We start from the raw sequence: 13,598 nt of genomic DNA, 5'->3' as shown, positions 1-13,598 counted from the left end.
CGCACGCTTAACTGAAATGCTGTGAAATGTTTGATGAGAAAAGTGTAGGAGGATAAAAATACTACTAAATACATTATTCAGTATGCAGAAGAGGCACACAAACAGAATAATCATACAATATTTAACATCTATGGAAAACAATGTTTTCTGGATTTTATTATTTTTTTTGCTGATGAATAATTCAGCGCATCGTGTTGGAAATCCTTTGAGGCCCCATAAAGATGGTAAAGTGTCATGACCCCACAACAGAAGAGCACATCAATTATTTTTCAGTGCTAGAAATTGGCACGTAATAAATCTATTCAGAACGTCTCTTCATGTCTGTCAGGCACTTTCAAACTAGCGTAAAGTTGCATCGATGAGGAACAATAAAGACTCACATATGCGATGGTTGTCCTCGTCAGGTCGTGTAAATGCCTTCACTTTTATTTTCTACATTTGGATGCGTTCACTGTGGAAAAAGCTGCATGTGTCAGCACATTTTCAGTACAATCCAAACAACACAACGAAACAGTCGCTCTCTTGAACCGACGCTCAGATGATGCTTCCAAAGAGTGTAAACACTTTCGGGAATCATTCGCTCATTCCCGACTCCATAATCACTTTCGAGGGATTGTTCATATAATGGACTAAAAAGTCCACTGAAAATGATTCTTATTGTTGAAGGGCTGGTTAGTGGACTTAGAGGTCCTGGAGTAACTAAACAGCCCCACAACACACTGGTTGACTTTCAGTCCACTATATAAAAACCCAGGTAGATTCCGACCACAGCGAATGTGTTTGGAATCATTCACTTTGATTTTTTTCAGTCTTTTTTTTTTTTTTTTAGTAAACTATAGTTATATCCTCTGTATATAAATCCCTACATACCCATTTGCCGCGTGTGGGGAAGGAGTGAATGATTCCGAACAAAGCTTGTAAAAACCTTAATGACATCACAGACTCACAGTGATATGTAACAAATCAAACATGATGGCCGTTAGTGCAGAACAAAACTGAGATATGATGTAAAAGTGGAGTAAACTATGACAAGGGGAAATATCGTCACCTTCCTAAAATAACGGCCTCTCGTTTTTCATTTCAGTAGAATCGAACGATCTGTTTAGCTAAAGATGTAGCGGAAGTGGCCAACATCCTTAGGAGATGTTTAAGGCAAAAATATAATTTTTGGGGGGCCATTATTTGAAGAGGGTGATGATATGCTTTGATGTCTTCCGCTCAACGTTTTTGTGGCTTAACGACTCAGCGGCGCCCTCTCACAGGCTTTGTGGAGAATTGCTTTAAAAAACAAACAACTGGAAGCAAAAACGATAAGCCGCAAATAACTAACAGGGTAAATTTGGCCGCCGACTAAAATGGAGGAAGGTCATTGTTCACACAGTCTACATTGCAGTGTTGCTTTCAAGCAGGGTTCCCAAACAGCCCCAAACTTTTATCAGGTCATTCATTGTCAGTCACACTTTCTTGAGTGTAGCATTCGGTGTACATCCCAAGTATAGTAATTACAAGATGTATTTTTGTAACTTGCCAAACTAACCCCAATGAAGACAAGAAAATGCTTAGTTCTCCATGTGATAACATTTGGAGAAACCCTGCTTTAATTGTAAACGCCCAATGGACTTGCGGGTCAAACTGTGTGCGTGTAAATATGAGGCAGTGAGCACAGTGCTAGCTTCTATGCTAAACAGGACGAGACACAACCATGTAAAAACAGGACATAGAAAAGGTATGATATTAAGATCACGTTTGTTTCACCTCCAAATGTGTCCAGTCTTTGCGGGCCACGTCAGTCTGCCGGGTGTGAAGATGAGGAGGAGACACTAGAGGGAGACACACACTGTACGGAGGCACACAATGGAGAACCGCCTTCTTCACAGGAGTTCATGCCCACAATCCATGACACAATTAAATAAAAAAAAATAAAAAAAAGAGCAAACATTCAAGTCACACACACACACACACAAATTAAGTGCACACACTCCGTAACAAGAGGCAGTCAGTAAACGTTACATGATGATGTGACAGGTGGGCATCAGTCACTCGCTGACAACATCCAGCGGCAATGGGTGGGAGTCTTTTCCTCCGTCATCCTCCTGAGGACGCCACACTGCTCCTCCTCGAGGTCGTACCGTCCCAGCCGTCCTCTCGCATCCACATGGAGGCCTCGTTTCGTTCCATTTTTGTTTGTTTTTTTCTAAGACAAACGTTCCGCCCCGTGGCTTCCCGAGGTCCGGCCGCAGCGTGCGCCATCAGAAGACCTCCGGTAGTGTGACGTTGCGGAGCAGCCACTGCTGCGAGCGTGAGTGCGTGCAGTCTCTGACGCTGGGCACCTGACTGTCCTCCTCGCTGGCCTTGTCCAGACACTGGTTGCTGTTCACGTGCACCAAGCTCAGCTTCTGCACAACACACACGCACATTATTATTAACATTGAGAAAACAAAAAATGGGGGAGAAAAAAAAATAGAGAACAAAAAATATTTGATGTGGTTAAAGCCGAAAACAAACACTAACCACCATTTAGTTCACACATACATCAATATATCTACATGAGTTGATTTAAGTGGATATAACTACTAATTATTTATTATCTTGTGTGCATGAGCATTAATAAACACCAACAAATTTAGCCTATGCTAAACGGTTCGCAATTGCGTTTAGCATTTGTGCGCTAGCAATTACCATTTACTGTAAATAAAAACTAACTATGATTTAGTTCACACATACATCATATACAGTAACTAAATGAGTTGAATTGAGTGGCTATAACTACTCATTATTATCTTCTAAGCATGAGCATTTTTAAACACCAACGAAATTAACCTATGCTAAACGGTTAGCAATCATGATTAGCATTAGCGCGCTAGCAAATACCATTTACTGTAAACAAACACTACGGCTAGCAATTGCGATTAGCATTTGCACGCTAGCAATTACTATTTACTGTAAATAAAAACTAACCATGATTTAGTTCACACATACATCATATACAGTATATACATGAGTTGAATTGAGTGGATATAACTACTAATTATTATCTTCTAAGCATGAGCATTATTAAACACCAATAAAATAAGTCTATGCTAAACGCTTAGCAATCACGATTAGCATTAGCGCACTAGCAATTACCATTTAAGGTAAACAAACACTGCCTATTATCTGCTATTCACACATACATGATGATATCTACAATACACGTCTCTTAAAAGTCACTTACAGATGATGCTTCAACAAAAGTCCAATGAATAAACAAATGGAGTTGCCTGCTAGCTACAATGAGCTAAATAACTCCCTGTCCACTGCGTGCGTCTGCAAAAAAAGGTCCATGTGGAAACATGGACGGCAGCGCAAACATGGTTTCTGGTGGAGCTTCGAGGCAGACATTTTTAGTCGACCTATTTTTAAAGTCGACTTATTCAACTTGGTCGACTTTTTTCCCATCCCTACACTAAACATAGATCAGAGGAAGCGAGTGATTAGAGACTTGTCTCAGGAGATTAGAAAGAAAATTATAGAAAAGCATGTTAAAAGGTAAAGGTTATAAGACCATCTCCAAGCAACCTGATGTTCCTGGGCCCACGAGTAGACATTATTCGGAAATGTCATTTATTGAGATACACCTGTATAGTATTTAAGATTCATGTGCACATTTCCATGTATTCTAATTTGTCAGTATCTCATCTGTATGCACTTGGGCTTTGTAACCAAAGAGTCACGGTTCAAGTCCCGCTGCTACGAGGCAAGGCACAGACCCCCGAGCCCAACCGATCTAATTGACAACACAAATATACACCAGAGTGTGAATTGAATTTCCCCATTGACGTAATATTATGAGTTGAATCAATCAAAAACGTAATTAGACTTTTGCGTTGCTACAATCCGCTTTGCTGCTGGGATTTCTTCATTCGCTGTGGGACTAATAAGGGTTTGGTTCTGTTCATAACCGACAGGAGCAAAGTTCAGCGAGCAATAAAGAGGCCCCATTGTGAACAAGTGACTTTTAAACTTGCTTGTTTACAAATAGTTGTGTCTCTGGAGTGCCTTCACACCCATACCATGTGAACTTCAATGCCAATTCATCTTCAGTCTTCTGCCTACTTGTGAAAACGTGTCATCCCTGCACTTGCACAGCTGCAAGAGGAAGAAGCCCAACCTCCTGACAGATGCACTCACCACGGGGTCGTACTCCCACAGCTGGTTGCCTTTGAGGTGGTGACACTTGAGCATCATGACGGGCCCGTTTAATTTGGACACGTCCAGACACAAGTCGTCTGTTCGGATCTCCTTATTGGCCGTGTAGGAGAACACCTGCAAGGAGATCAGCTTACGGTGACGTCTTCAGCACTTTGAAGGCATTATGTCAACGTGCAGTCATGATTTATTTCATACGTGATTTTTGGAGAATGAACGTGTTATTACCTGGTTGCCACCCATGCCGTGGCAGTTGAAAATGCCAACCTTCTCGTTCTCTTTGCGGGCCATGTTGTCCAAACATTGGTTGGTCTCCACATTGCGAATCTTTACATGAAAACACACACACAATTACATCTTATTGAGAGGATCAAACCACCACAAAAATACAAGTGTGTGTGTGTGTGTGTGTGTGTGTGTGTGTGTACCTCCCCCAGGGAGTAATAGTGTCGGGGAATCTGAGAGTCGGGATAGACGTTTTCCAAGTACCAACTGAAAGGTTTACATTGAAGTTTCTGTCTGAGAGCTGAGCGAGACGTGATGTCACCGTAGTCCACTTTGGTCACGCCTGAGGATACACACACACACACAGTCATTTTGTCAGTAGAGTGTGGTTGAATCGAGTGCACCGTGAATCCACCAGGAATAACATCAAAGTCCGTTATTATTTTATTTATTTTTTTTACTGTATTTTCACCTCAACCTTAAGACCCACTTTTATTCCATTGCTTTTAGTTCATCATGAATTGTGTGGTCCTTGGGGTCTTTTTGTTTTTTCTTTCTTTCTTTCTTCTTCTTCTTATTATTATTAGTAATTCTTTTTATGTTTTTATTTGTTTTTAAATAATTTTAATGTATTTATTTCTTTATTTTACTTGTATTTTATTTGTTTTAAAAAAATATATACAGTTTACTAGATTTTATGTGTATTTGCGGATCTCAATGTGCAGCACTTTGGAAACACTTGTTTAGAAAATATACTATAGAAATGAAGTGGATTGGATTGTTTACAAGTTGTAGATGGTGAAATAAGTAATAGTAGTGATGATGTAGGCAAATATATTGCTTACTAAGGAATAAATCAAACTCAGTCAAATATAAGCATAATGGATACTATTAAAAAGCTTGCATGTGTGTATATATGTATGTAAGACATACATATATAGTAGGTACTTTATTGTATGTAAAATATTTATATCAAATGGTCAATAGTGTTAAGATGTTCAATGTTTTGTGTAAAATGCTCAAAAGAGATAAAAATATGGAATTAAATTATATTTTTTTATTTATAGTACCTACTCAGCCTCCTAATATATTTTTATAATTAATAACAAGTAGGGCTAGGCAATAAATGAAAATAATTAATTAATTGTTTAATTAATCATCTTTTTTTAATTTAATCGGAACAGTGCAGGTTTTAAAACTTGAATCGTTGAAAACTTGCTAAATCGTGATGTCGAGTTATGTCCTCTGGATTATTAAAAGATGTTGTTTTTATGTTCTGTTACATCCAGATGTTATTGTGAGTTGTCATTTTGCACAAGTGGCAGAATGCTGGATAGGTGGCTTACAAGACATGTTTACAATAGATACGTAATGAATGCCAATTTACAGATATACATTATTGTCTCAACATGCATAAGAATTATTTTGGGAATAAATGCAACCTTTAAATAAATGTTTGTTGGCTTCATTAGATTAAAATCGTAATTGTCCTGAATGACAAAAAAATTGATTTTATTTTTTGGGCCATATCGCCTAGCCCTAATAAGAAAAGTCAAGATGGCACACTTGCACAAATCGGATTTACGGGATGCTAGTTTAAGGGAAAAAAAAATATTTCGCATTTTGCTAACATCTCTCCTATGCCAGTGTGTGTATGTGTGTGTGTGTGTTCACAAGTTAATTGCTGCTCCTTAGCGTGAAATTACTCCCCAGTCCCGCACTATTGGACCATCACAGCGATGTCACCTGGCTAATGGATAAATCACTCCTGCTGCACGCACACGCAACACGTGCTCACCGGGCGAAATGATGTAGAAGAAGTTTTTAAATTCATCCATCCACACTTCCGCCAAGCGTCTGTTGTTTTTGTTGATGATCTGCCCCGTCCCTCCAGGAAAGGTGTAAGGCGTGGCCTTTCGGAACACGTGTCCCACATGCGAGCACGTGACGATCTCCAAAGTTCCGCCGCACTGCCAGATCTGTGAGCAAGACGCACAGTGGAAGGTCACGAGATGGTGACGGTCGACGTGACCGCCGTGGGCGGAAAGGAGGCGACTCGTGTCCGCTCACTCTGAAAGAGATTTCCAGGTTCTCCCCACCCCAGATGTCCATGCCTGCGTCATACGTGCCAATCTCTTGGAAATAATCTCGGTCGATAGAGAACAAGCCTCCTGCCATGGTGGGAGTCCTGCAAAAGAAAAAAGAAAAACTTTGTGGTTTCATTTGCTGTGTTTTAATGATCACATAGGAGAAGAGAAAAAGATGGAGGGAAGATCAACATCGATGTATGGACAGATAAGTCCCCCATTTCGTGTTGTTTTTCTGCTCTGTTGTTGTGACGACCGCGTCTGCATTTAATAGTGGCGGTGTGACAACAACCTGCTTTTCCATTTCTAAAAATAATTTCCTCTCTTTGCAGCAGCGGCTTATTTTTCTTGAAGCTCAGGTTGACTCAAAACAAAAGATAGCATCTCATGTAAAAGGAAACAATACGTCGGGGTGCTGTCGTTTAACTGAGAGGAGAAAATAAGAAGTGAGTAGCAGAACAAATATCATCTTACAAAACAGATAAGAGTCAAAACAGGTAGCAAAACAACCCAAACCAAAGAAGGTTAACAATTGCTTACAGCTAAAAATTATGTTATATTTTGACTGAATTTGAATGTGAATTTGATGTGAGGGTGTTTTGTCCATCACTTATGGTGTATAGTAATTTATTTGCCTGACTTAGTTTTGTTTTTTTATGTGATGTGAGAAGGTAAAGTTGTGCCAATGTGAATATTCTGCTTGAATGAAGCATCTTGTTGCTGTCATCTTGTTGTTCTTAATAATATATAAGTGGCTCAGTTGTAGAAGAAGTTAAAAGTTATTTGATCAAAATGCCATAAAAAAAAGTGTAATGTCATTCTATTGTGTGTGATTTACTTACCTCATGATTAATAAACCTATAGCTATTTATCAACTCACTTGAAAACTAATATTGCATTTGCAAAAAAACTCAATGTACTTTTACTGTACACATTATTAAAGTATTGAAGTCAACCTTAAAACTTTCTTGACAATAATATGTTATATGCGACCTCACTAATCTAACCATGACATTGTGATAAATATTACATTTGTGGAATATGAGTTATGAAGCCAAATCCAGCCGTTTTTATCCATCTCAGAGGGTGGCCATTTTGTCACCTGCTGTCGACTGAAGATGACATCACAGTTGCTCAGGGCTCAGGCAACAACCAATCAGAGCTCACCTGTTTTCTGAAGCTGCTATGTGATTGGTTGTTACCTGAGGCCTGAGCAACATTGATGTCACCTTCAGTCGACAGCAGGTGACAAAATGGTGATGTCATGATGTGGTAAAATATGATCATTATCCAACTAGGGATTCCATTGAATACAATCGTGTGTGTTTTTTGCTAAGCCCTTTTCTTGTGACTACTGAGTCTCGTTCCCTCCTGAAGGGCCGAAGACGTAGTAGTAAATTACAAGGTGCGAGTTGAGCGAGAAGCCATAACAGCACTTGAGTCATTATGGCTTCCCGCAGTCACACTCTCCCAGTTCGTCTCCCAAACGGATGATGTGCGTGCGCGGACATCTAAAAGCTGAGTGGAGGAGCTTGGCATGCAAATGGGTGCTGCATGCACATGGGCCGATAATACCATTTGAGTCATGCTAATTCTTTAATCAGGCATAATCTGCCGATAATGTTTTTATTATACATGCTATTATCATGCTCATCAGGTCGAAGCACTGAAACACAATGTTCTCTTTTCGCAGAATTGCTTTTTGTTTGTAATGATAATGACAGAAATGTCCTGCCCTGACAATGGAAAGTAGGTAGTGCTGTCACTAACAAATACTATATTGATTATTCAGTTGATTCATTACTAATTGGATTAATTACTAATTGGATTAATTTTGCATTAAAGTGTATTTCAAAAAGCATTTCCCCTGATTACTGTTTATAAACCTGATTGGTGGTTATTTCATACTTACGTATTTGTATAGTGAACTCATTAACTCCCAGCCATTTTCCCTGAAGCAACCCCCTTTGCTCCCGGCTGTTTTAACTGATTTCGCAAAGCCCACAGAATATTGTGTTCTATTGCTATAAAACATGGAACCTTCCAAAAGAAAGATTAGAGTCTCCTCTTTCATCAGGAAAAAAAGTATATTTCTATCTGTTTCCGTTTATGCCGCAATTAGCATTAGAATATAGCCAAGTTTCATCATTATTCACAAATCTTTTTAGAACTGTGGAGAAATCAGCTTGTTTGCATGATGGCCCTGGTTGATCTCTTATACTCTGCTGCCACCTGCTGGCCGTTTTTGAAATAACTACCATTGCTTCAACTATTCTCTTAAATTCAGAGGCTGCATCAAAGCATTCTGGATGATCTAGCATAAGAAAAACATAAAAACGTATAAATACGTTTTTGTCACTTTTTATTTATACTATTTATACGTTTTGGGGAGAAAATTCGTTTAAAAAAAGGGGGATTGATGTTGTACTGTGTTATCAAATCGCTCATTGATTTTCAAAGTAAACACGGATGTTTACGAATGTGTTATTTTGATTAAACACAGAAGATAATCAGTTTTATTTCATGCTGGACTACAGAAATCAGTGAAGAATGACTGTTGATATGGTGAAATCAGAGGATTTGGACAACTTTAAAAAAAAATGGCTCCAAACGATTACTCGATTATTAAAATAGTTGTGGGCTAATTTGATAATCGATTAATTGACACATTTTGACAGCTCTAATGGAAAGCTACATTTTGTGAGGGACTTGTTGGGGGGAAAGCACGTTTTATAGAAGGTTTGAGAATCAAGTGAAATGCGGTGACGTCGTATGTTACATAAATCATGATAATATGCGTGTGACCTTGAGCATGGAAACAAGAGTAGGAGGAAAAGATGATCGGAAGACTGAAATACAGAAAAAAAAAACTTCAACTCCGGCTTGAAGACTTCACAACGGAAAAAATAAATGTCGACTTATACAACAAAGAAACTTTCACTATTCATCTCCTATCTCCATTTTGTGATCGTTTCATAAGGATTAGCAGTGCCAAGTAAAACAGTGAAAAATGTGATGATTGAGAGCTCACAGGATGCGACTGTGCACAAAATGTTGAAGTGAATTCCCACTTTCACGCACCTGACAGGAAGCGTGCGGTCTCCTTTGCGCCGGTCCATTTCTCTCTGGGGCACCGGGTACCATCGGAAGTTCAGCTTCCAGTTGAAGCCTCCGTACGTCATGTCCGAACCCGCCATGTACTCGAAGGTGTCGTCGCTGATCACGTCGATGATGGGACACACCACCGTTGTCCTAGCGCACACGCAAACCATGATCATCAGCAAATGTTCCCTTTTCGTGGCAGTGCTTTGCGTGAGGCGGTGAACACGGCGTGAGTAATTAGCCACCTAATTAACACGAGGGCAAGCCCTCTTCAGACTAGCGTGCCAGTTTGCTGCCTGAGCGTGCGCAGGTCTTACTTGTCTTGTTTGATGCGAGCGAGCAGCGGCTCCAGCCAGCCTGTCGTGCATTCGCAGTGAGCATCCAGAAAGGTTATGACCTACAAACCACGACAAGCATAAAAGGAAATGGCAGATTCTCAGATTGTGTCAGTCACATGCAGCGCAGTTCAACAGAGGTGGAAGTTGAGCAACCTGTCCTGTCGAGATGGACGCTCCCTTGAGGCGAGCTCGAATGAGTCCAGACCGCTGATCCATCCTCACCACCCGCACAGGAACTTCCAGCCTTCGGACATATTGCTCCAACGGTCGCTTTAGGAAATCTAACACACACAGGAAGAAAAGACTTCTAATAGAATGTCATATTTCAGAAGGAAACAAAAACAGCATCTGTATTAAGTGCAACGATGAGTGTTTGGGGGGTAGTTTTCATGTCAATAAAACAGCCAAATACTCAACAGGCTCTTTGCACATCGAAGCATGACATCATACCCATTGAGGGTAATACATTTTATTCCAAAAGCAACACAAACAACACGATGAACAATGTTGTGCTACAATAATCAGCATCCAAAATCAATGTAGTTTTTAAGCTGGCGCAGATTTAAACTCACTCATGATTACACATTTTGCTCTCTCCTCACACCTGGACAACGGCAGTGCATGAAAACGTTTCATCAGACGGAGAAATAGTAATACAGATTGGCTGGATCCGATGATGGCGTTTGATTGATTTGACTATGGATAAGCCTTGCATTTACATTGTGAGCTTTTTTCTCCTTGAAATGTTCATACTAACGCTCCCACATAAATATTTTCATCACTAATTGGGATTGTTTATTAGCGTACTGATAACTTAAGCGCATTAGGATGAGTATTGACTAAACCTTGTGAATGTAATGTAATCTATTTGCTGCTCGATGCTTCAAAGAAGGACATTGTGATGGTTAGTTTGAGCAAGTCCTTTTAACACTAATGTTGCAAAAAAAAATTCAACTTAAAGGGGAAGTCAACTTTAAATATTTCTTGACAATAATGTTATATGTGACCTCACTAATCTAAACATGACATCCAATATGAGTTATGCAGCAATATCAAGCCGTTTTTATCCATCCATTTTGCCACTTGTTGTCGACTGATGATAACATCACAGTCGCTCAGGGCTCAAGCAACGACCAATCACAGCTGAACTGTTTTTTGAAGCTGAGCTGTGATTGGCTGTTAACTGAGACCTGAGCAACTGTGATGTCATTTTCACTTGATAGCAAGTGGCAAAATGGCCGCCTTCTGATATGGATAAAAACTGCTGGATTTTGCTGCCTAACTTTGATGCCACTAACGCAATATTAACCAAAATACCGTACTTAGACTAGTGAGGCTGCGCGGAACATAATTGTTAAGATATTTTCAGGAACTTTGACTTCCCCCTTTAAAATTCCAAGCGTGTACTTTTGTGAGTGCTTTCTCACGTACGTGTAAAAGATTGGGGACATTTTTATGATACTGCAAATGTCAGGATCCAATGTAAAAAGAAACATTCTACCCGGTAGGGGGGGGGGAAAATCATTGAAGACCTCTTGGCAGAAACACAAAAAATATCACACTCCAAACAAGAAGGCCCGCACAAATACACACAAACAACCAGGGTTGGATTGCAGGCGACCTCTCCTTCCTTTTACGGCACAGGCAGATCAAAGTGAACACGTGTGCAGTGTCTTAAAGCTGCAGACAACACAAACACCTTCGATTCACACCTGACCTCGGGATCCAATGGGACTGTGTGGTGGCTGCCGCTTGGACGACGTAATTGCTGAGTGTAATCCCTGCAATTGACGAATTAAAGACCTAATCCCCACCACCAACCGCGGATTAACAGTCCTGCGCAGGGCGGAGCGGCACACAAAGCAGATGCTGACTATATCGGTCATCACTCACCTGATGAAAATCACACCGTCGCTTGAGAAATAAAAATGAGGCTCGAATGAAAATAGAGGCATGGGGTGTGTGTGTGTGTGTGTACCTCGCTCGCTGGCATCGTCGACCAAAACAATCTCCTCCAGGAGTGTGTGGGGCGAGCGGTCGATGACGGAGTGGACGGTCCGCAGCAGCGTGCTCCACGCCTCGTTGTGAAATACAATCACCACGCTGGTTCTGGGCAGATTGTCAGGGTAGAGCTTGTTCTTGCACCTACACACACACACACACAATAAAGAAAAAACACATACAGTAAACACACGAAGGAGGCATTTCAAGATGAACACATGAATGTATAAATTAATGGAATGATTGTGTCAATCAGGATGTGATAATCCCAAAATTAGAGACATGCAAATATGTAGGACAGCGTGATGGCAGCTGCTTTGTGTTGCTCATTAATTTTTCCTCACGTTCACACTACTTTTCTCTGTCAAAGCAAGCATCCTGAGAAGTGGTCCGGTGGGAAATTGTATCTGTATAAATTAATTCATATGGGGGCGGCAAACGGTTTAGTATGCATTTAAGACAACGCTCACATTTAATAATATGTTTGCATTATGCAGAACTAGAATTGCTTGAATTTATGTGGGACATATATGCCTTTCACTGAATGTTAAAAGCTCAGATCTTGAAATTATCACGCAAGAAAGTGCAGGGCTTTTAGCCCAGGCTTTACAGATTAAACATTTTCTAATCGCCTTAGCAGGAAAAATGATTTTACTTTGTAGGAATCTCAAGAAAGAAGATAAGATAGGAAAGAATAAAATATCCGATTAGTGACATAAAACAAACTCAAAATCAACACTCATGTTAATGTTTAGCAAGGATAATCATATTTAATTGGATGACACAGTAACAGTAAGAGACCTGGGTGGGCACGCATCTGGCACACAATCTAGGTCAAAAACCAAAGTAGAGGCCACAACATGCACACACTGATATTAAAGGATAAGTCTGCACATTTTTGACATTTCTGTAATCTGGTAAATCCAGTGGAACGCTCAAAAACAGCAGTGTAACACTTCATAAGCATCTGTACTAGCCATGCCTTGCCCCACAAGTCAAATTACTTTTTAATATCAAACAATATTATGCTATTATTTTTCTTTTTTTTCCCCTTAAACCAAGTGTAATTCATTTTTTAATAATTTGATGTATTCTATTTTTAGGACCATTAGGCACAGTTAAAATCTAATTAAAAACCAACACTGCACCTTATGTACGTCTAATTCAAATTCTTTTCTATTTATGTTCACATTCTCATCCACATCTAATCACGAGCAGGTGTCTGTTTTCATCATACTGGAACTACAACTACTTCCTGTTTCCATGTCTAAGAATCATGGGAAATGTAGTTGCCGGTTCGATCCAACGCAAGCTGGGCTTTTCTGGCCGCATATTCCCAATGACACAATGTGGGACTGGACCAAGATAGCATTTAATATTAGCCAATGCAAAAAACACAAGAACCGGTCACCAAACTGACTCACAATATTATTATGTCTTTTAGAGGATTCTGCCTCTGCTCAAAGCAACCCCAGTCCAGCTGCACAATGAACAAAAACAAGTGTGACAGGTTGTGCTATCTGATATACTGTAACTTAGCACAATAGCGCTAAATCTATCAAATAAACATATGGTACAATTAGAATAAACTATTTAACATACAATGCTTCATAAAAATAATATGCCTTTTAACCCATCCTGGAGTGTCATAGTTATG

General features: G+C 39.9%; 1 protein-coding gene across 1 annotated transcript in view; it reads right to left on the bottom strand.

Moving 5' to 3' along the window:
• Positions 1-391: 391 nt before the first annotated feature.
• Positions 392-13,598, bottom strand: part of galnt1 (UDP-N-acetyl-alpha-D-galactosamine:polypeptide N-acetylgalactosaminyltransferase 1) — a 50,065-nt gene continuing 36,858 nt past the window's right edge. The window contains exons 5-14 of the mRNA XM_077576859.1: positions 11,919-12,085; positions 10,094-10,221; positions 9,920-9,999; positions 9,582-9,752; positions 6,484-6,601; positions 6,212-6,392; positions 4,617-4,756; positions 4,417-4,515; positions 4,171-4,305; positions 392-2,396 (exon numbers count right to left, since the gene is read on the bottom strand). Of these exons, the coding sequence (XP_077432985.1) occupies positions 2,250-2,396; positions 4,171-4,305; positions 4,417-4,515; positions 4,617-4,756; positions 6,212-6,392; positions 6,484-6,601; positions 9,582-9,752; positions 9,920-9,999; positions 10,094-10,221; positions 11,919-12,085 (1,366 nt within the window). The 3' untranslated portion in view covers positions 392-2,249. The remainder of the gene's footprint in view (positions 2,397-4,170; positions 4,306-4,416; positions 4,516-4,616; positions 4,757-6,211; positions 6,393-6,483; positions 6,602-9,581; positions 9,753-9,919; positions 10,000-10,093; positions 10,222-11,918; positions 12,086-13,598) is intronic.

The sequence above is a fragment of the Vanacampus margaritifer genome, chromosome 9, assembly GCF_051991255.1.
Source record: "Vanacampus margaritifer isolate UIUO_Vmar chromosome 9, RoL_Vmar_1.0, whole genome shotgun sequence".
Classification (NCBI taxonomy): Eukaryota; Metazoa; Chordata; class Actinopteri; order Syngnathiformes; family Syngnathidae; genus Vanacampus; species Vanacampus margaritifer.
Note: the sequence above shows the minus strand (reverse complement) of the source record. Positions and strands in the feature narration are given on the sequence as shown.